The 23,523-nt window shown below is 41.3% G+C and overlaps 1 protein-coding gene across 3 annotated transcripts in view; it reads left to right on the plus strand.

Moving 5' to 3' along the window:
* STS (steroid sulfatase) overlaps window positions 1-23,523 on the plus strand; it is a 209,365-nt gene that overhangs the window by 99,997 nt on the left and 85,845 nt on the right. For all 3 annotated transcript variants that reach the window (XM_019019520.2, XM_019019518.4, XM_055376633.2), the window contains exons 3-6: window positions 6,589-6,729; window positions 10,681-10,802; window positions 10,906-11,028; window positions 12,745-13,168. In XM_019019520.2, the coding sequence (XP_018875065.1) occupies window positions 6,589-6,729; window positions 10,681-10,802; window positions 10,906-11,028; window positions 12,745-13,168 (810 nt within the window). The remainder of the gene's footprint in view (window positions 1-6,588; window positions 6,730-10,680; window positions 10,803-10,905; window positions 11,029-12,744; window positions 13,169-23,523) is intronic.

Raw genomic sequence — 23,523 nt, forward strand, 5'->3', positions numbered from 1 at the left:
AGCCCTGGGAGAGACTTTCAACTTAGCTGCGGGTCCTGCCCAGCACAGTGTTCACAGTCTGCAAGGAAGGTAGCAGGGTATTGCATGGGATTTTATGTTAATGATGTTCAGGGGATGATAATTCTCACCCGGGAAGGAGATGATCCATTAGTTACACTCTCAGTCTGTGTCTTAGGCCAGCATGAAGCCATTACATAGCTTTAGCTGCAAAATAATAATTTTATGATGAGATAAGGGGTAGTTTTATTTCTGACCTATTTTAAAAGAGAGAAGATGCAAGGCCTACGCCAGGGACTAAATCATTTCACTTCAGACTTTGTATAGAATTCATGTCAAATAAATGTCATAAATTATAAATAAGACATAAGTGTGTCACATAAAATAATTCTATGGTAATAGTTAATGACAGAGCTAAGCTGAATAAATATAGCAAATATGTGTGTGTGTGTATGTGTGTGTGTGTGTTTTCATGTAAACATTTTCCTCTATCATAGAAAGTGAATGTGACCATCGAACACATCCTTGAATTCTAGGATTAGTCCCATGGACTTAAGTCTCCCAAAGAGATAAAAGTGAAGAGACTTAAAATAAAACAAACAAAAAACTCTTTTGCCCTATTTATTTGAATAAATAAGAGTAAGATAGTCAATCACTCAATCACTTTGCAAAGCTTAGGAATCTAACTGAATAACAAAAGTACCAACTCAATGCAGATAAGGAGAATTGAGTGGATCAGGAGAGAGGGAGGTGATTGACTATGATTAGTAGTGTCATGTGTGAAGGAAGTACCCCCGGACTGCCAGTCACATAGCTTCCCACATTTACTCTGTCTTCTTTAAAAAATATCATGCTTCTCAAAATACTTCACATTCTAAGAGTGCAGCTGCACAAACATAGAGTTGATGATTGCATGGAACAACTGTATAGGATGTTGTAAGAAAATATACTTCTCTTGGAGCTAAGAGCTATGTAGTTGACAGTGACTTCTCTCTCATTACTGGATGTCTACTCTCTCACACCAGCTTCCTCTTTTGCTGTAATAGAGTACTATTCAAGCAGGAGAAATTTTTGTCTCCCTTTCTCCCAGCAATGGCTGGTAGAGTCTGGAGACATCTTTGGATCTCATAACTGAGGGGAGTTATACATGCTACTGGCATGTAGTGGGTAGAGGCTTGAGATGTGCTGAATATCCTGCAATGCACAGGACAGGCCCCTACACTAACAAATCATCCATCCCCAAATGTCAATAGTGCAGAGGTTGAGAAATCCTGATTTAATGCCATTCACGACCTGTAATGGAACCCATTATCCTGGCTAATTTGCATTTGTGTGTACTCCTTTACTAAGGCTCAATTAAGTAATTTAGTGAATATGTATTCACTCGCAGGGCCATGGGGGAGAACTGCAAAAGAAAATTGAGGGATTATAAATACCTAATGGGAAGGCAAGGTGAACACACACGAAAACAAACCAAAAAAATTCTACTTCAAAATGTTATTGATTTTGTCCAGACCCTAATTATGTATATTCTATCATTTGCAGTGCATACCCTTTGTCTGTCTTTGCAAACTGTCAATTCAGATAATATAGTGTCTTAGTGAATTGTTGCCACAATAATGTCATGTACCAATTCTCTTCCAAGCTCAACAGATTAACACAACAGTGTATATTTTCATTGGTTTGTCTGTTGGCTGAAACAAACAAGCTCCAGGCTGTCTGTTGGGCTGTGTCTGCTACAGTACATTTATTCTGGGGCTCAGGCTGAAAGGGAGGTAGCACATACTAGAGAAAGAGCTTCTTGTGGTGATGGCAGAAGTACAACAGGACCAAGCTAAACATGCAAGCATAACGTTTCTGTTTCCCTCACATCTGATAGCATCCCATTGGCTAAGACAAATCACATGGTTGAGCTCCAAATCAAGGCTGAACAAGTATACTGTGGTCTCTATAAGGCCAATGCAGGATACATGGCCTCACTCAATACCGGTGGGTCAGAGAAAGGATTGCATTATTTTAACTAATAAGTTCATTTTAATATTTCCATTTCAAATTTAACATTATAAGAATTTTTCTTAACTTGTTTTTTTAAGATTTATTACTATTTATAATTGTGGCAAAATACACATAACATAAAATTTTCCATCTTGACCATTTTTAAGTGGCATTAAGTATGTTCACACTGTTTTGCAGCCATCACCACTATCCATCTCTAGAATTCTTTTCATCTTGCAAAACTGAAACTCTGTATCTATTAAATAATTATTCCCAATTCCCCTGGGATTGAGTACTTATTTTAAAAAAATAATAATCTACCACCCATTTTTAATGGGAGCAAGGCTTATTTTTATAGAGATAATTGGCATATAGCATGCATTTATAGTTGTCATCCCAACCTATGCCCAAGGTGTATTCTATCCAAGATACAGACATGTATGTCTTCAGGACCTAAGGTAGGAGCCCCACAGAAGTGTGTTTTACTCAGATAAAAAAAGCCTTTTGGGAAGGAATTCCTTCCAAGTTCAGGCCGAGAAGCAGTGTGGGCCATAGCCAGGGAGCCTGCATTAGAGAAATTGGTTAACATTCAGACCCATGTCCATCAATCACTCAACAGGGAAGTCTACCTAATTCTCAGGTCCCAAGCAGTAGTAGGTTAATCCAAGGGGGAAAAAAGTGAAGTGTGCTTTTACTGAAATCTACATGGAACATTAGGAGCTTAGGGCATCAGCAGCATATAGCTGGCAGCTTCAGGAGCAACCAGTTGCAGGAGCCAGCCAGCTGGCAGCAGTAGGGGCTTTAGCAGTGTTAAACCCCAGAGCCCATGAGATGGAGCTCAGTATCCTTATCATCAGCCACCAGTGGTGGGACTCAGACTGGGTAGGCAGTGGTTGTGAGGTCCTTTAGACAGGACCTGTTTCTATCAGCAGGAACAGGAGGCATCACTACAGAGCCCTGGGAAATGACAGGCATTATTCAGTAGCCAAGGGAACTGCTCGAGTAATTAGAAAAGCACTGAAGTCTCCACCATGTGGAATGCTGAAAAGCCCATTAGAAATACTGGGTTCCAGGGACAATCTGAGAGAGAAGAGCCATAGGGAGTCCTGGGTGCTAGTCTAGATACCACAGCTTGCTATGAGTATGACTAGGGCAATTGATTGAATCTCTCTGGGTCTTTGTTTTCCCTTCTAAAAGTAAGAGAATTGGGATACATGATTTGCCTGGTCTTTTCTAACCAATACTGTATTACCTGAATATTGTATGAATGTTGTTATATGATCTCAAGCCAGGCTTTACATTCATGCCACGTTTTGGTTGTAGAAAGTCTGTATTCTTTATTTATTTAATTGGTTAATTAATTAGAGAGAGTCTCACTCTGTCAACTAGGCCGGAGTACAGTGGCGCCATCAGAGCTCACTGCAGTCTCGAACCCCTGGGCTCAAGCAATTCTCCTGCCTCAGCCTCTCGAGTAGCCGGAACTACAGACGTGCACCACCATGCCGAGAAAATTTTTAAATTTTTTTGTAGAGATAGGAACTTACATATTTCCCAGGCTGGTCTCCAACTCCTGAGCTCCCCCAGTCCTCCCTGCTCAGCCTCCCAAAGCACTGGGATTATAGGTGTGAGCCACCATGACCAGCCAATCTCTCTGAGTCTTTGTTTCTCCATCTGACAATAAGAGAATTGGGATACATGATTTGCAAGACCTTTTTGAACTGAAATTATATTATCTGAATGTTGTGATTTGCTCTCAAGCCAGCCTTTAAGTTCATGCCAGATTTTGGTTGTATAAAGCCCATAGTCTTAAACCATGCTTTAAAAAAATAAAGAAAGAAAGAAATAGGCAATTTCTCATTTCTTTCCAAGCATAAATATTAGCTTAAGCATTAAGATGGACAAGGTCTTTGTTGTGATGGCATTGTATAACTGGATTATTTCATGCAGTCTTATGTGAGGAATTCAGTAAGAAGTTACTTTGCATCAGCTTTATCTGTATTTAGCGTTTAAGCAGATTAAGCCGAATTGGGGGCCTTTAGACTAAATGGCAAAAATGGTTTCACATAATAATAGCAGGGTGCTTTTTACATTCATGATATCTGTTTGAATATGTTAAATTCAAGATACCAGATACATGTCTGTATGGAGACCTTAATTCAGTATTTGGATATACTGTCTCTCTGGACATAAAACTTAGGTGTTTCTAAGCATTCATTCAGTATTTAATCTCACCAAGACAGCATACGTATTTCATAAAGGTAGGGAGGAGATGAGGAAAGCAGAAAGTGTCTTGAGGCTCACAACATTTAAAGTGCAGACTGGACAATGGACACTCAGAAGTGGCACCAGGCCAGGAAATATGTTTAGTCGTTGTTTGATTGTTTCTTTGAGTATTTTGCACCAAGTTAGCCTACACATTTGTTTAAATTATTAAATTGACGGTCATATAACTGCACATGCAAATCTGTGTGTCTGTCTTCTCTTTAAAAATTGGAAGCTGCTACAAGGGTGACATTCTTTAGGAGGGGCGCAAGCTCTTGGCTGGCAAAGCCCCCTCCCCATATTGATGACTAAACCCAGGCCATTTCCCATCCCCCATCCAGCCTCTGTAATTACGTGGGGTTGTGATCCTGATTCTGAGGTCCGTGAATGAGGAAGAACCAGCAAACAGAGACTCTGCAGAAAGAGAGACACAATAGGAAACTCAGAGAGTGTGTTCAAAGAGGAGTGCATTCCTGAGCAAGGGAATGGCTCACTCTGACAGGTGTTGCTGGAAAGCCAGGGAAGAGACTCCGCCACACCGTGTGCACTGGCCTTGATGTCCAGTGTCCTTAGTGACTCTGGGGGAGCTGTCTGCATGCACCAAGGCTGGTGTGAGTGCAAAAACAGATGCAGAGTGAGGTCAAGCTCACACACCAGTTCACACGCTGAAGGACTGTCAGTGCTCCCAGATACACGGCAATGAGGGTCCAGTGTCAGGAGAGAGCAGATAGGTACACTAAAAGCCCAGACTCCACCACTACACATGCACGTAAGACATCTGCGCTGTACCGCCTAAATCTATAAACATTTTTAGAAATTAAAAGTAAATAAAATTGGTCCTCACCATCATCCCAGCTACTCAGGAGACTGACATGGGAGGATCACTTGAACCCAAAAGTTCGAGACCAGCTTGGGTAACATAGTAAGACCCTTGTCTCTAAAAAATAAAAATAAAAATATTACCCAGGCACGGCAGTGTGCACCTGTAATTCTAGCTGCTCAGGAGGCTGAGATGGGAGAATTGCTTGAGCCCAGGAGTTGGAGGCTGCAGTGAGTTATAATCACACCACTGCACTCTAACCTGGGCAACAGAGCCAGAACCCTGTCTCAAATTTTTTTAAATAAAAATAAAATTACTTAATAGAACAAAGAAATTGTTCAATTTCTTTCACTTTACAGTTAAGAAAACTAAGATTCAGAGAATTGATATGATTAACACCTACCCCTGACTCCCCCACCTAGAATAAAGGTCATAAAATTTCTCCCCGGGCCAGTGAGAAAAATAAAGTATAAAAATTTCTCCCCAGGCAGATGAGAAACAGAAAGAGAAAGTAGTGAGTTTTGTCTCCTGATGTCAGGGTCAGAGCCACAGAGACTTGGTTCTGGAAGTATTTGAGAGTAAGAACCTGGCTCAAGGCTGTGAACCAGTTGCTGGGAGAGGTGTTGCCTACCACTGCTGGTGGGAAGACTAGAAGGACATCAATACTGAGTAAGTAAGACCTCAGGCTACCACACTGCACACCTACCTGCCACCTTCCGGGGAACCAAGCCAGGCCTCTCTCTGGCTGGGAAACCTGTTGAGCAACCTCCTCATATTTGCTGCCAACATAAGCTCCGGTTCTAAATGGAGAACCTGTTGCAGGGTGGGGCAGCAAAACCTCAAGAGTGAGAAGAGAGGCAAACAGCAAAATGAAGTAGAAAGCCCACGTCCTCCTCAACAAGAAGGGGTCTAACTCAAAGGAAGCAGGTTGCAGGAACACGTACACAGACCTCCATACAAGAAAGACATCATGTGTGTGTTCAAGCCACCATCCTCCCCAAAGATTCCATCACCTGTTATTCTCACAAGGAATGAAATGCAGTGAGGTGAGAGCGTGTTGGGATGGCAGACATGGACGATGGATGAATTCTCTTCCCTCTGTACATTTTCCAGCACAAAGAGCTGCCCCAGGCTGTTGACCCCATACACTTTGAGTTTTGAAAGGTTTCTGTGTTTCCCTTAGAAAGCTACTAAACCAGGACAGGCACAGTGGTTCAGGCCTGTAATCAGCACTTTGCAAGGGTGTGGCAGGAGGATTGTTTGAGCCCAGAAGTTCAAGACCAGCCTGGGCAACATAGCAAGACCTTATCTTTACAAAAATTAGCTGGGTGTGGTGACACATGCCTATAGTCCCAGGTACTTGGGAGGCTGAGACAGGAGGATCGCTTGAACCCAGGACTTCAAGGTTGCAGTGAGCTAAGATCGTACCACCTCACCCCAGCCTGGGCAACAGAGCAAAACCTTGTCTCAAGCCAACATCCTTCAGTTCCTTTTTGTGTCCTTGTCCTTTACAGGAAGATGAAGATCCCTTTCCTCCTACTGTTCTTTCTGTGGGAAGCCGAGAGCCACGCAGCATCAAGGCCGAACATCATCCTGGTGATGGCTGACGACCTCGGCATTGGAGATCCTGGGTGCTATGGGAACAAAACTATCAGGTTGGTAATGCAGCTCCTCAGTAAACACATGGCTGTATTCATAGGCAACAGTCCCCGGGATGGTTAATGTTGATCTACAGAGCACAGAACATGTAGAACGTTCAAAACCCTCCAAACCATGCCTGGCTTCATGTAGATACACTGAGATGTAGATGTCATGAAGGCAGGTGTGAGTTTATCTGTTTGACTATGAACAGGGAGCTGGATGAGCTCAGGGAGATCACTAAGAAGGTGTGCATCACAGTTCTTCTTTACTAACGGCTACGATGCTGCTTTCCACACATTCACATTTCCATCCCTTTTGTTCACCTATTTCGTCTTCTCCTTTTGGCATCTGGCTTTATTCTGGTTGGTTATGGGTCTGTACTACTCTGTCCTGGCTCATCAGTGACTTACTCTCACTCTCGCTCATGCCCAACTCTCCCTTTTCTACCCCAGGCCCTACCCTGTCATCAGCTATGCAGGCTGTCTTAGTCTGTAAAGGCTGCTATGACAAAATGCCATAGGCTGGGTGGCTTCTAAACAATAGAAATGTATTGCTCATAGTTCTGGAGGCTGGAAGCCCAAGATCAAGGCATAGCAGATTCAGCGTCTGGTGGGGACCTGCTTCCTGGTTCATAGACAGAACCTTCTCACTGTGTCTTCACATGGTGGAAGGGGGGAGGGAGCTCTCTGGGTCCCTTTTATAAGGTCATAAATCCCATTTACAGGGCTTCATCCTCATGACCTCATCACCTCCCAAAGACCCCACCTCCTAATAAAATCCCATTGAGGGTGAGCATTTCAACATCTGAATCTGGGGGGGACACAAACATCGAGACCATAGCTGACAATCAGGAGAGGTATCATGTTTTAGGACCTCATAACTTGCCAGTAATTATCAAAACAGTGGCAACAAGGCAATCAAACGAGACTCGAGGTCATTTGACCCTTGGGTCTGAACATCCTCCCAGAAGTGGGTGTTTTGTTTCTGTCCCTCTGCGTAAAATCAACCTAACATAAGACCTATTTTAAGGACCCTTTTGTTTAAAAAGGAAAGTAAGCCCTTGGGGAGTAGAATACTGACATTAAAATTTCACTTTCTCTTCCTAATAATGTGGAGATGATGGCATAAAAATAGTTCTATGGAGAGCTTCATCACATGAAAGATCAATACAAACTGAATTAAAGGAGAGGATGAGGAAAGAGATTATTTGCTTCTATCAGAACTTTCTTTTTTCTTTTTTTCTTCTTTTTTTTTTGAGAAGGAGTTTCACTCTGTCGCCCAGCCTGGAGTGTGGTGGCACGATCTCGGGGATCACTGCAATCTCTGCCTACTAGGTTGAAGCAATTTTCCTGCCTCAGCCTCTTGAGTAGCTGGGACTACAGGCGTGCGCCACCATGCCTGGCTAATTTTTTGTATTTTTAGAAGAGATGGGGTTTCACTATGTTGGCCAGGCTGGTCACAAACTCCTGACCTCGTGATCCACCTGCCTCGGCCTCCCAAAGTGCTGGGATTAGAGGCATGAGCCACTGCGCTGGCCCAGAACTTTCTTGTAGGATATGTGAATACTAAATACCTGAAGCCAGGAATGGATCCATTGCCAAGTGCCATGGGGCGCTGATTATTTTCCTTCCATTCTCTTACTCCTCATCTTCTTTTTAACATGAGAAATCTTGGAAAGTATATTTAATCGTTGCATATCAGACCAAACAAAAATTAAATAGATTATGATATTAAGGAAAATCTTTCCCACAAGACATAGCCAAATATGTCTCACTTTAAATCTGAAACTTTGCATCAAATGTTGCTTTTTATTTTTTAAGAGTATATTGACTTATGACATTGCTTAAATTTTAAAAAGCATATGCAAGGGTAAGATCTGCAATTTTAAGAGAGCACTTTAAATGTCCTCTTAAAATTGTAATTATCTTTGTATGTTTTCTGCCCCACCTTTTGCCTACTTTTGTAAAATGTTTACAGATCACTTTATACATTTGTGATATAGATCTTATTTAGTTTTTCTTATCAGCATCATAATTTTATTCAGCTTTTTCATTTTATCTGTTTCTTTAATATTATGCATTCTGAGATATACTGAGATAATAGATAACTGTTCCTACCAAGACGTCTTAATTAAAAAGTTAAAATCAAGCCTTTGAGGTTAAATCTTTACCAATTATCAAAAGAAAAAATGTCTATAAAGCCCCATGGAAGAATTCATGGCAATATATACCCTAAATCTGCCTTGGTCTCTATATTAGAGTCCCATTATTTCTGAATTACATTTTTCATTTTTATATTTTGTAATATCACACCCCAAAATAGTCACTTTTTTTTGTAGGCCACTATAGACACTAGGAGGATTAATTCAAATGCAAAAACAGTCTCTGTCTTCTAAGCATCTCACCCTTTAAGAAAAAAGCAAATTAGAAATATTGGTAATTAAACACATTCACTAAATTAATAAATGGTCACTAGTTTGACATTACAGATGCAATAAAATTATTTCCCCCTTCAAGCTATGCATCATCGCAGCACTAGTCTGTGAGGGCATTGATCTAGGGAAGCCATGGGACCAATGAACAAGATGTATACTCCCACCTACAGGCAGCCATCTTGAAGGGGAGCACAATTAGCCATGCCATTGCTTTACAGTGAGGAAGCTGCTTGTCTGGTGGAGTATGGACTACTGTTCCAAATATAGGTCAATCCCCTTGCATAAACAAGGAAGGGTGCTGGAGGCCCATGAGAATTCCATCTGTACCTGGAACTGAAGGATGTCAGATGACAAGCCGGGCAGGGAGGAACGGACCTGGATTCCTGGTGAGGGACGTGGATATATCTTGTGGGGTATAACTTGGTATGGTCCAAAAACTAAAAGATATTAATTCCTAAATGACTTCCCAAAATGTTCAACCAATCCATTCATAGAGAAAGGCTAAAGGTATCACTCTACAAGTGAGCTCATAAATAAGTATTTATGAAGCATAAAAAATATAAGCCAGCAAAGGGTATGTGGGGGTCGCAGCATCTAATTTCTTCACTGCAGTGTTTGTGCCTTTTCCCTGGAGCATATTAACCCATTTGTTGATGCTCACTGGTTGAGGCACATGGAGTCTGATTATTCCCTGTCCCTGGGGGCATGTAGAAATTAGGCAGGGGCTCATTAAAGCTGGTTGTGGGATTCCTTTGGCTGTGGTTGGAAAGAGAGGGGAGTCAGATTGACCCTGGAGATTTCTCTTTTGGTGACACAGAGGTAACTTAGGAGATGTGGATGGGAGAAGAGTGAAGCCTCATCCTCATTCACCCCTTACTTTCCCTCCCTGCAGTATCCTATTTCAAAGACTTGGTTTCTCTCTTCTAATTCAGGGCTAGTGGGACCAAGAGCTCAGAGCCCTCTGTAGCATGAATGGACCTTTTGGGGATGTCCCGCCTGCATCATTCACACATCTGCATGGTTTTGTTGTAGCTTGAGTCTTGATTCTGTATCACTTCTTCCCCACCTCCCCTGCCTCTCATCTCGCCTCTCTTTCCCACATAACCCCAGACTTGCCTTTGCTCATTGAGAAGTTTCCCAGTATAAAGAGCCATAGACAGTTTCATTTTGAAAATTATCACAGAGCTGGGCACAGTGGCTCACGCCTGTAATCCCAGCAATTTGGGAGGCTGAGGCGGGCAGATCACTTGAGGTCAGGAGTTTGAGATCAGCCTGGCCAACATGGTGAAACCCTGCCTCTACCAAAAATTGCAAAAATTAGCCAGGCGTGGTGGTGGTGTGTGCCTGTAGTCCCAGCTACTCACAAGGCTGAGATTGGAGAATTGCTTGAACACAAGAGGTGGAGGTTGCAGTGAGCCGAGATTGCGCCACTGCACTCCAGCCTGGGTGACAGAGTGAGATCCTGTCTCAAAACTAAATACATGAACAATAAATGAAAATGATCACAAATGCTATGATTCTTTTGTTCTAGGACTCCCAATATCGACCGGTTGGCCAGTGGGGGAGTGAAACTCACTCAGCACCTGGCAGCATCACCGCTGTGCACACCAAGCAGGGCAGCCTTCATGACTGGCCGGTACCCTGTCCGATCAGGTAACCTCCTATCTGCATCGCAGGGGCTGTGGTCACCTTCGGGACAGTCTCCCACCTTGAGGTATCTCCTGGTTCCTAAGGGTTGATTTTTTTCCTGGTCCAGGAATGGCATCTTGGTCCCGCACTGGAGTTTTCCTCTTCACAGCCTCTTCGGGAGGACTTCCCACCAATGAGATTACCTTTGCTAAGCTTCTGAAGGATCAAGGTTATTCAACAGCACTGATAGGTATGGACATCTATGGGATGGGAACCATCTATAGGTATGGGAATGGGAGGGAGGACTTGGACAAAGTTAGCAAAAGAGTGGGAGAGGACATCATGACAGTTATCTTAGGGATGACTTTGCTGGTACACTTTGCATAACTTTAAATGGAAACAAAATGATTTCAATTGTAGGTTAAAACACAATGAGCCTATCTGGACTACTCAAATGTATAGATGTGTGTGTGTGTGTGTGTGTGTGTTGTGTGTTTGTGTGTGTGTGTGCGTGTGTGTATAGGTAAATAGATACTTAGGTGATACCTAATGATAGATGGATGAATGGATAGATGGAAGAAAGCATTGATGAATGGATGGATAGATAGATAATAGGTAGAGAAATAGCTAGCTAGCTAGATAGACAGATGCAGAGAGAGACAAAGGTGAGATAGATGGGATGGATGGATGGAAGGAATAGATGATAGCTAGCTAGCTAGCTAGATAGATAGAGAAATAGAAAAACAGACAGACAGATAGATAGATAGATAGATAGATAGATAGATAGATAGATAGATAGATACATGCAGAGAGGGACAAAGATGAGATAGATGGGGTAGATGGATGGATGGATGAAATAGATGATGATAGATATGATGGATGGATAGATAGATAGATAGATAGATAGATGTTATATATAAATAGATGCAGGGAGAGAGACAAAGATTACATAGGATGGATAGATAGATAGATAATGAGGCAATTGGATGGATGAAATAGATGATAGATGGAACAAATGAAAGATAGACATATACATAGAAAGAATATACAAAACTATTCACACCATGCTATTGATAAAGATTTTCATTTTACTTTCCAATATAAAATTATGTCAGAATTTGTCTTGGTTGACACACCCACTGATTTTATCATGTAGATAGGATTGACGCCTTCGTTTTTGCATGAAGAGCTTGAATCTAAGCAGGCCATAAAATGAATCCTAGCAAATCTCAGAGGAGCAAAATGACCCTTTTCTTTCTTCCAACATCTTGTTAAAAAACTATCATTTTTTTCTTTTGTGAGGCACTCATTAATTTAGTGATCTAATTAACATTTTATAAGAAATTTTCAGAGGTGCTTAAAATAATTGCTGAGTTACTGAGTGTGATTTCCTCATGCCTCAGGGGTAGGTTCTGAAGTAAGGATTCATTTCCACTTTTAACATTCAAGGAACAAAATTAAGTTGCTTCTAAAACTTTAATTTTAAGGGCCTGTCTCAGAAAAGCATCTGACCAGGAAAAAGGAAAAAAAAAAACACACTTGTATTTTTCTGTAGAGTGTGGTTTCCTGCCTATTAAAGATATTAGCTAGTTTTCTTTTTGGATTTTTATCTGATTGGGGTTTTTTGTTGTTGTTGTTTTGTGTTGTTTTGTTGAAATCACTAAATTAGTTCTTGTTTCTTGGTAGAGTGAGTAGAGGATTTTTATCTGGTTGAGATTTTGTTTCTTTTTTTGTTTTGTTTTGTTGGAATCGCTAAATTAGTTCTTATTTTCTGGTAGAGTGAGTAGGTAATACCTTAGTGTTTGTGGGGGAAAAAAAAGTGAAAAACTCTAGGGTCCTATGAGCGGGAAGGCTAGCTTCATGAAATAGTCAGAAAGAACCTCCTTTTCAGCATGTAGGAACAGAAGCTTGGATTGGAATCAGGGTGTTTATTGGGACTGAAGTGATCCCCCATTTGTCTTCTCAGGGAAATGGCACCTTGGGATGAGCTGTCACAGCAAGACTGACTTCTGTCACCACCCTTTACATCACGGCTTCAATTATTTCTATGGGATCTCTTTGACCAATCTGAGAGACTGCAAGCCCGGAGAGGGCAGTGTCTTCACCACGGGCTTCAAGAGGCTGGTCTTCCTCCCGCTGCAGATCGTCGGGGTCACCCTCCTTACCCTTGCTGCACTCAATTGTCTGGGGCTACTCCACGTGCCTCTAGGCGTTTTTTTCAGCCTTCTCTTCCTAGCAGCCCTAATCCTGACCCTTTTCTTGGGCTTCCTTCATTACTTCCGGCCCCTGAACTGCTTCATGATGAGGAACTACGAGATCATTCAGCAGCCCATGTCCTATGACAATCTCACCCAGAGGCTAACGGTGGAGGCGGCCCAGTTCATACAGCGGTGGGTATTGCCTTGTCCTCTGATGCTGCCTGTTAAAAAACATTCTGGGTTATTTCTCGTGGAGGTGGAAGAACCAACAGCGTTTTGTTGTTGTTGTTGTTTGTTGTTTGTTCGTTTTTTTGAGATGGAGTCTTGCTCTGTCACCCAGGCTGGAGTGCAGTGGCGTGATCTCGGCTCACTGCAAGCTCTGCCTCCCGAGTTCACGCCATTTTCCTGCCTCAGCCTCCTGAGTAGCTGGAACTACAGGCGCCCGCCACCACACCTGGCTAATTTTTTGTATTTTTAGTAGAGACGGGGTTTCACCGTGTTAGCCAGGATGGTCTCGATCTCTTGACCTCGTGATCCGCCGGCCTCGGCCTCCCAAAGTGCTGGGATTACAGGCGTGAGCCACCACGCCCAGCCAGAACTAGTAGGGTTATTATGCTAGCCACATTTTCCCTTCCATGCCTAACACATTTCTTCAGCCAGAGCTCGCCATAGCACATATTTAATGGCCTTAGAAAGGTATTGCAATGCAGTGTGCTCTCCTTAGAGTCTCTTTGCCAACATTCCCCACATCCTGGGCTGGAAAGGCCATGGCAAATTAATGTCTGCTGATGACAAAGGAGGTGTCAGATATCCCACTGGTTTTTTTTGTTTGTTTGTTTGAGAGGGAATCTCTCTGTGTCGCCCAGGCTGGAGTGCAAGTGGTGCGATCTTGGCTCACTGCAACCTCCACCTCCCAGGTTCAAGTGATTCTCCTGCCTTAGCCTTCTGAGTAGCTGGGATTACAGGTGCCTGCCACCATGCCTGGCTAATTTTTTTTCTATTTTTAGTAGAGACAGGGTTTCACAAACTTGGTCAGTCTGCATTTTGAACTCCTGACCTCAGGTGATCCACCCGCCTCGGCCTCCCAAAGTGCTGGGATTACAGGTGTGAGCCACAGTACGCAGCCCCACTGGTCTTTAATTTTCAAATGTGGCCATCAAGAGAGGCAAGATAATGGCTTATGTTTAGTTTATAGGTTGTCCTTGTGAAATAAACAATGTGGAAAGATCCAAAATATTTTGGATTAATCTCTGAGCAAACAAAACAAAACAAAAACCTCTGTGAGTAAACTGGGTGAAGTGAATGATGTCTCTTGGGTCTGTCAGGTCCCATTGAGTTTATAGTTTTGGGGATTGCAATCTGTAAATGGAATAACCATCAACAGTGGAGCAGACAGCATTCCTGAATTACATAGGTAGGTATAATATATATCTATATTATAATACATAATATAGAGAGCATAAGTAGATATAATTAAGTAGATATTATATAGAGGCTATGTCAAAAACACTTGCTATTCAAAACAAGCAAATAAAAGTATTTTGTTCCACTTGTAACTGTGGAGGACAGGACTCTAAAGAGAAATGGAAAGTTCATCTGAAAATCAGACGTTTGGTCTTTATGGTGACTTAAACTCTATGAGAGATGTAAAAGAGAGTTTGGAGGGTGATTTAAAAATTATAAAGGAGACAGAGGAAATATAGGTAATATTTGTTTGTCATCCAATTAATTGCATGACACAAAATTGTAAAATCAATCTCTGGATTGAACAATGAATGACAATGAAAAGGAAGTTATTGTGATGAAGGGAAAGTATATTAGGGATTAAATTTAAAAACAAGCAAATATGCTCAGCCTAAGAAGAAAATACATAGTTAAGGTATGTGGAAGCTACATAAGTTAGGGCTGGTGAGAAAGGTAGAAGGTAACATACTCTATGAAAATTATGTTGTCATTTCCTCACATGGAAGATGTTGTGTTCCTCTGTCCAGATCTTGTGTGCCTGGAGTTGATGCTTTACTGGAGGTTGGGAATGGGCAGTGGTTCTCCTCACTCTCTTCTTCCAGTTATGAAACAGCATAGGAGCAACCCATTCACCTGGAGGTACAACAGTGTCCTGCTACCCACAACATCACGGATTATGCAATAGATAAATCATAGGGTGTATTTTAGTATATCTCTCTGGTATCACAAAAGTGTTTCATCAACTCTGACAGAAACCCACATATGGTTTGGGTGTCTGAACAGACTACGAAGTGACTTACACAAAAGTTGCAATTGATAGTATCACTTCCTCCTTCTAAAAATGAGACACAAATAGAATGATTAGTTCTTATAGTTCACACCGCCTCTCAGTTTCAACAGATTTTGTTAAAATCTAAATTGTCATTGAACTGTGAAATATATAAACTGGGCATTGGTCATTTTAAGTATTCTCAGTTTCAGCCTCTGGGACTTGGCTCCAGAGAGTACTCTGTGTACTAGCTGCCCAACGGCTGAGGGAGCACCACACAATTTAAGTTTTTATTTTGGTTAACATCCCACTTCTGCTGCCAGTTTCTGTTTTTGTCAGTGAAGACTGACAAAATCTCAGTGGATTAACACTGGAAGATTTGTTTCTTGCCCATGCAAAATCTATTGCTGGTTGGGTGATGCTCTAGGGAAGCTTTGCTCCATGAGGAGACTCAGGGATCCAGGTTGCTAATATCTTGTGGTTCTGTCATCTCAATAGATGGCCTTCCCAATAGCATCCACAGGAGAAAAGAGTTGAAGGGTCCCTTGGGGGCTTTTTGTTACTTCACTGACCCAGGGGTCAGCATGTAGACCAGGCCCCATGTCTCCACCCTGACTTGACATGGGGCTAAGAGGCAGTCTCCCCATGTCTTCAGGAAGAAGAAAATGAAACGGCCTTGCTGAACATATAGCAGTGATTTTCCTACTGCAAACAGTGATTTTCAAATTTGTTTTAAAGCTGAGGAGTATTTCAGATGAAATTTTATGAGAAGCTAAGTATGTCAGAGGGATAAAAGTTGCAGTGCTTGGGTGAACCTGGAACAGAGGACTGCATTTGGAAATTGCTGACATTTAATAAAGCCCCATGGAAACCTCATGAACAGCTGGAGAGAAAGGGCAGACTCTGCAACAAAAGAATAAAAGAACATGTGAGCAAACATCTAGTTAGTGCAGACTCTAGGCAAATTAATATTTAACAGACACTTGTAAGTAAAAAAGGTAGGCACACCAGGAGAAAAATCAACACCAGCCTTGGAATTTTAAAAAAGAATTGATATTACAGCTATGTGAGTGGAGGTTGAAGGAATTTGCCCAAGGTTATAGATAGGTGTAAACTAAAGGGGCTATTTTATTATAAAAATTTGGATTGCAGACATGTACCGCATAATAACATTTTGGTCAACAATGGACCACGTATATGACAGAAGTCCCATGAGATTATAATGGAGCTGCCTTACGCAGCTGTACGTTTGTATCTTTTTTGTTTTTTGAGACAGAGTCTCGCTCTGTTGCCCAGGCTGGAGTGCAGTGGTGCGATCTCGGCTCACTGCAATCTCCCCCTCCCAGGTTTAAGTGATTCTCCTGCCTCAGCCTCTGAAGTAGCTGGGATTACAGGTGCGTGCCACCACGCCCAGCTAATTTTTATATTTTTAGTAGAGACGGGGTTTCACCATGTTGACCAGGCTGGTCTCCAACTCCTGACCTCAAATGATCCACCCGCCTCGGCCTCTCGAGGTACTGGGATTACAGGCATGAGCCACCACGCCCGGCCACGTTTGTATCTTTTATGCTGTATTTTTTCCTGTACCTTTTCTATGTGTACATATGTCTAGATACACAAATACTTGCCATTGCATTGCAGTTGCCTGCAGTACTCAGTACAGTCACATGCGGTGCAGGTTTGTAGCCTAGGAGTAATAGGCTTTACCATATAGCCTGCGTGTGCAGTGGGCTATACCATCTAGGCTTGTGTAAGTGCACTGTACGATGTTTGCAGAATGATGAAATTGCTTAATGATACATTTCTCAGAACATATCCCTGTCACTATATGATGCATGTCTGTACTTGAAGCATTGATGTGAAGTATACTGCTTATTGGTATTTTAATATTTTCATCAGAGAAAAATAGAGTAAAGAAAATCTATAGTTTGGTGTTGTGTTGCGTGTGTGTGTGTGTATATATGTATGTGTAAATATGTGTGTGTATATATGTGTGTGTGTTTGTGTATATATATGTGTGTGTGTGCTTTACACACATATGTATTTAATTTACAAAGAGATAAATTATTGAAATTGATTTCCAAGGGAAGCTATAGGAGATATACATGTACAGCAGCAGCAAGTATTAATGTAAAGAATAAAGAATTTTCTGCCCAGGGTTGGATAATAGCCACTAAAAGTCCTTTAAGCAACTATTTATAGATCTATCAGAATTCAGGTAAGACATGAGCTATTTGTCATGATTTTCACAGGTTTGGGCTGACAGGCACATGCTGGAGGGGTTATGAGTCGTTCTTGGGCAATATGCCTGTTGTCTGGGTGCCTGTCCTTGGTAAACGTTGGGATCTGTGAGTAACCATAGTTCCATCATGTCATGCCCATGCTGACAGCCTGTCTTACCCAGGTGCCAGAGACTGCAGAAACCTATCGGATTCTGCTCACAGCAAAATGGCATGGTGAAGGATGTCGTGCAATTCCTAAGAGAGGAAGGAAGACTTCAAGCATTCAGTCACACTCCTGAACATTTATTTCAAGTATTATTTGTACAGAGATACTGCAGAGTTAGTGCCTGTGGTCAGCCCACACAGCCAGATGCAGGCATTGCAGGGCTGACCACCTGCCTCCTGGGCGTGGCGCTTGGTTCAGAACTGTGCATTGTAGGGTGGCCTTTGCTAGCCTAGTGTATGGTGGCATATAATGTAGGATCACTGTGACTTCCTGCAGGTAGACAAAGAAGGGAAAAGGGAGAGTCCAGGTCTACAGGGGTAGACAAGTGATACCTCAGACTTTGCATAAGGAAAACCCCAGAGGTGCTTATTACAGCTGAAGATGGCCAAGATGAACTCTAGGGACTGTCACAGAGTAGTTCCAAATGAGACTTTGCATCAGCATTTTAATAAGCTTCTCAAGACATTCTAAACTGGGTGTTTCATAGGACACTCTAAGAAACACTGGGTTTCGTATACATGTATGAGCTTTGGCTACTGTGCAGAAACACTGCAGTTATTTGTCACCTAGATTTTTCTAGAAGGTGATGCTGACAGGTGATCTCATGTAAAAGCTTTGGAACTTTATAAGATACATCATTCAGTTATATCATCATCTAGTAAGATGCACATAGATATGTGATTAAAACAAAAGCTTATGGAAATGATCTTTCTCTTACTACGGTGATTGCCCTAATATTTTCTACCCCATTTTATTCTGGGTTTTTTTTTTTTTTTTGGTAATAATCTGGTTTTGGAACTAAATTAATTTCATGATGTATCAATGGGTCACAGTCTATATGATTGACCATGCTCTTACCTAGTGTGTGAGCTTTACTGTGTTTGATTAACAGGAGCACAGCCATTCCAAGATGGAGCGGCGCTCTTGGGCCTATTTAAGGCAGAAAACAACAGTGTACTGTTTATCAAATTTGCTGGGAAAGCTGGACATCCTTATATCAGTCTTCATCTACCACAAATCTCTCAAAACCAGACAAGGTGGAGATTAATACAGCGTCCATTATACAATGGATAGTCAGAAATGATACTTGGCTTCCAGGGTGAATCACCTTGTATGACATGTATTTTGACAGAAATTATTTAATCTATTAGGTATATAAATATTCATATGATTACAAGTCATTTTAATGGGTATATAATTTTGAGAGGGGACCAAAACAAATTTATTGATCATGAGGATATTGAAGCCTGACAAGTTAATCTTGATTATCTCTAATTATTAGAGAGCTGAGATTTTCTTTTAGAACTACAGATTTAAGATGTTCTGGCAGCACCAAAGTTGAAGGGATGGTTATTGAATTACAACAAAAGGATTTTTTCTTTAAAATAGGTGATTCTAGTGTAGATGGCTATTGTCCACATTGGAGCACTCACAGCATGGTTAATATTAGTGAAAATGCTAGCATCTTGTACACCATGTACATTCACAAACAGCTTCTTACATACATTATCTGAAGATACAAAGATTTAAAGCACATTGTTACAATCATCCTTGGGTAGAGCTGTCTATCTGTGTTAGATTAGTTATCTGATTCACAAAATATAATATCCAAGGGTCCTGAGAGAATGGCCTTGATATGCTACCAAAGAATCCTAACATTGGTGACACCACCATGTTCATAAAACATTTCTTCAATGTCTGAAAACACATTTATATGTGTTATTTCATTATCCAGAATATCCTGAGCAATTTAGCCAGGTCTTACCACCTTTGTGAGAAATGGAGGTAGAGTTATTCAGCAGCCGAAAAAGGAATGCCTGATCAAAGCAATGGTAGTATTAGTGGAATTTACTCAAATGCTTTCAAATTTAAAAATTTCCAGTTGCAACTGGTGCCTTGTTTAGATATTTTAACATATATATATATATTTGTACACAGCTGCTTCTCAGTTCATCTGTCAAAGGTGGTGAGGAAAATGATTTAAAATTCCTACTTCTAAAATTTATAGCCTTTCTCTACACTGTGTTACTGATATGATTTATACTCAAGGGTTTGCTCCTGAGATGCTAGCTTGCAATATTAGGGTATGAATGACAAGGAGGCATAAGGCAAAGATGCTTCATTGGTTTGTGATTCTTGCAAATGAGGTCCACTTAGTCAAACCCAGTTTGTGGCCTGGGATTCCAAGCACATATTTTCAAGTTGAGGAGAGCGATGATTTAGAATGTATAACCATCCACTCCACATCCCTCACCCTAATTGACTCATTCAGGGATAAATTTATCTGGGGGAGATGCTTCTATTATTAGAGAGCTGGATAATTAGCTCACCATATGTTATACACTGTATAGTAATTCAGGAGATGGGTCATCCTGAATGCACTTTAATTAGCCAGAAATCCTTGCTATTCTTGCATAAAGGAGTGAATTATAAATTTCTTGGAGATACCCAACTCTCTGTATGTGCCCTGTAGGGTCATCCCATTATCACAGCTTTGGGTTTTGCCATCCCTGTCTTCATTGCAATGCAAAACAGATCCAACTTAGGTGCACAGCAGAAATGGTAACACATAATGGGACATGTTCAAGTGTAATGGACACCGTGGAATGGTTACCAATTATACGTCAGGTGCTGTGGTTACACACATTGTTTTGTGCACCTCCCACACCCATTGCTTCCTTCACACCACATAACAACCTCATGAGGTCGGTAAATAGATGTCTCACTGTGGAGAAACTTTGAAGCTGAAATCCTTTGAATGAACAAAGCTCCACAGGTAATAAAGAGTAGAGGCTGAATTTAAACAGAACTAACTCAACCTTTTGAATTTTGGAATGCTTCATAAACAGTTGGGGGAATCTTTTCCATCTACTCTAGTGCGGTAGACTTATTGAGTGAGGATTAGTCTGAGTGAGGATTAGTTGGAAGAAGATTAGGGCATTGTATGAGTGTCTCGACACCTTTCTCCAGATGGAAGAGTCTAGGTCCAATGCTCAAGGAAGGAGAATGCATCTCTGTAATTCTTATAGATAAGTTTGAATATCAGTAGTGTTATCATTACTATGGTAATCGAGAAGTACCTGGATGCTCTGAAAAGAAAATAAAGCGTAAGGATGATGGGTGAATGTAGCAAGTTAATTTTATTCACAAACAGCTTTTTTCTTTAGTTCAAGTCAAGGCTAATTTTTAAAAAGGTGTCATGCTGGTGGGTAGAATGAGATTCATGTTTTATGTCTTCGATAGAAAGAGATGGATGTTGGTCACTCTGCTTTGTGAAAAACCAGATATGTTGACCTCTTCTCTGAATTCATTGAAACAGTGCTTCATTGCTAGGAAAAATATTTAAGTAAATCACTTCGTGTTTTTCTCTGAAGATATATACATGCTCACTTCGAACAGTAGATTTCCAAGAATGGCAATGACTTTATACACACCTACATAATCTGTATAGTATGTTATACAGTTATGGGATTTATAGATTTATCTGGAATTTACCATTAGTATAAGGTTCTCCAGGCTGAAGTTTATTAAGTTGTTTCAATATATTAAATATATGTATGTATATTTTGAGATATTATAATTAGAAGTTCAATAAAAGCTAATAAGTTTTAGTCAAGCTCAATGTAGGATAACTCTTGTTCTTTATAAATGAATTTTTCAGCAAAGGGTTTATGGATAACAAATCAAAAATTTGGAAATTATGTAGAGTTCTGTTTTTAATCTCTGACTTCCCGGAGTAGTAAGATCTCCTGTTCTGAAAACAATAAACCCTGCTCCCTGACAACTCTCCACAGAAAACACACCAAGACATCAGCATGATGGAAAGTATCAGTAATCAAGGGGTGGGGGGGAAACACCTACATGAAAAGATTATACATTTAGTGGAGAGCCATGGGGAAGAATCTCTCCTACCATTTCCTATGGTGTGTACTTTTATGATAAATAAATACTCCTTTCTACAAGCATTGCTTGTGTAATCATAATTCCCTAAAATCTATGACAGCTGATAAATGTATTATTGGAAGAAGATATGACCTTTTGTCCTGGTCTATGTACTGCTATCACCATTTGGCACAGTCACAATCCCGAAATGCATTTATTGGGTTCCTCCAGCCTAGCCTCTCCCACTTCCAGCTGGACCCCAGTGTAAGTGGCTGGGATGAATAGCTGTGATTTGGCTCAAAGTGTCTTTTGAATAAAGGGATCTTTAGGAGGTTTCATTAGTTTCGATAAGAGTGTAAGCCAGGAAGGAATGGGGTGATATTGATTTTAATTCATGGTAAGAAAAGTAAATCAGATTAAACACTAAGGGCAATACACAGGGACACACACAGATGCTCATTCAAAAATGGAAAAAGTAAATAATTAAAGAATTATCAAAGAGTCGCATTATTCAATAACTGCAGGTAACACATGATTTGTTTCTAACTTTTGTGTGCCTATGGGATATGTATTTAAAAATGAGGGCAATGGGCACAGTGGCTCATGCCTGTAATCCTAGCACTTTGGGAAGCCTAGGTGGGAGGATCACTTGAGCTCAGGAGTTCAAGACCAGCCTGGGCAATACAGCAAGACCCTGTGTCTACAAAAAATAAAGAAATATTAGCCGGGCATGGTGGTGTGTGCCTGTAGTCCCAGCTACTTGGGGGACTGAGGTAAGAAGATTACTTGATGCCAGGAGTTCAAGACCAGCCTGGGCAATATAGTGAGACCCTGTCTCTACAAAAAATCAGGAAGTATTAGCTCGGCATGGTCGTGCACACCTGTAGTCCCAGCTACTCAGGAAGCTGAGGTGGGAGAATCTCTTAAGCCCCGGAGTTGTAGGCTGCAGTGAGCTATGATTGCACCACTGCACTCCAGCCTGCACAACAGAGCAAGACCCTGTCTCTGAAAAAAAAAAAAAAAGGAGGGGAGGGCTTCTCTTTTGAATGAACCTCTGGTTTCAGGCTGAGCATATTGTAACAATACAGGTACTGAGGGATGTTCGTCTTTTGCCATACTAGATCTAGTGGGTCCATGGCATTCCCAACTCACTGGGGCATAGATAAAGAATACTTAGACCTGACCCTGGAAATGCCTCTCCAGCCATACATTTCTGTATCTCTGAATATCATACCTGTGAATAGCTCAAAAGCCTACATGTTTATGGAAAGCATTCACAAACACTGTCATGCTATGTGAACCATTGAAAGCTACCTCTTTCTGGGAGCAAATTCTGACCCCTGCCAGGTTGAGATAAGTTCTCCTTCTCTGAATTCATTCTCTGCAGCACTGAGTGGGGCATTTAAGACAGCTTAGACTAGCTGTCAATGCTCTTGTCTGAACTGTGGGTTGCTGATGGCAGGGTCCGGTCCAGTCTCTCTTTATATTTCTGGTGCCTGGTATTGTGTGTCAGCAGAACATTTGCTTAATAACTGCAAAACTCACATATGGAAGACATGAACAGCTGGGTGTATAAATCCACCTGCTGCACGCAGAGGTGGTCACATGAACTTCGTGGGGGTTGGGGGCGGCGGTTGTTGATACCGCTATCTGATTTATGCCATACTCTAATTACCAGCAGCAGAAGGTAGCCAGAAGGAATTCACAGACATCCCTATTTGCATTCCTGTTATTCCCTATGCCCACTCTAGTTGGAACAATACTACAATAATAAAGGTCAGACACTCAGATGAAGATTATTATTCTGAAGATCATCAAAAGTATACTTTATGGCAGACAGAAAAAAAAATGCCTTAGCCATCTTCTTGTGTGAATTTTCACTCCTGCCTCTATAGAATGTAAATCTTTTGATTCTGAGATTGGAATGATTACATGTTGCTGGAAAGGCTCAGGGCTGTCTTCTGTATTTTTAACAAATGGAGCA

This window comes from Gorilla gorilla, chromosome X, assembly GCF_029281585.2.
Source record: "Gorilla gorilla gorilla isolate KB3781 chromosome X, NHGRI_mGorGor1-v2.1_pri, whole genome shotgun sequence".
In the NCBI taxonomy this organism is placed as follows: domain Eukaryota; kingdom Metazoa; phylum Chordata; class Mammalia; order Primates; family Hominidae; genus Gorilla; species Gorilla gorilla.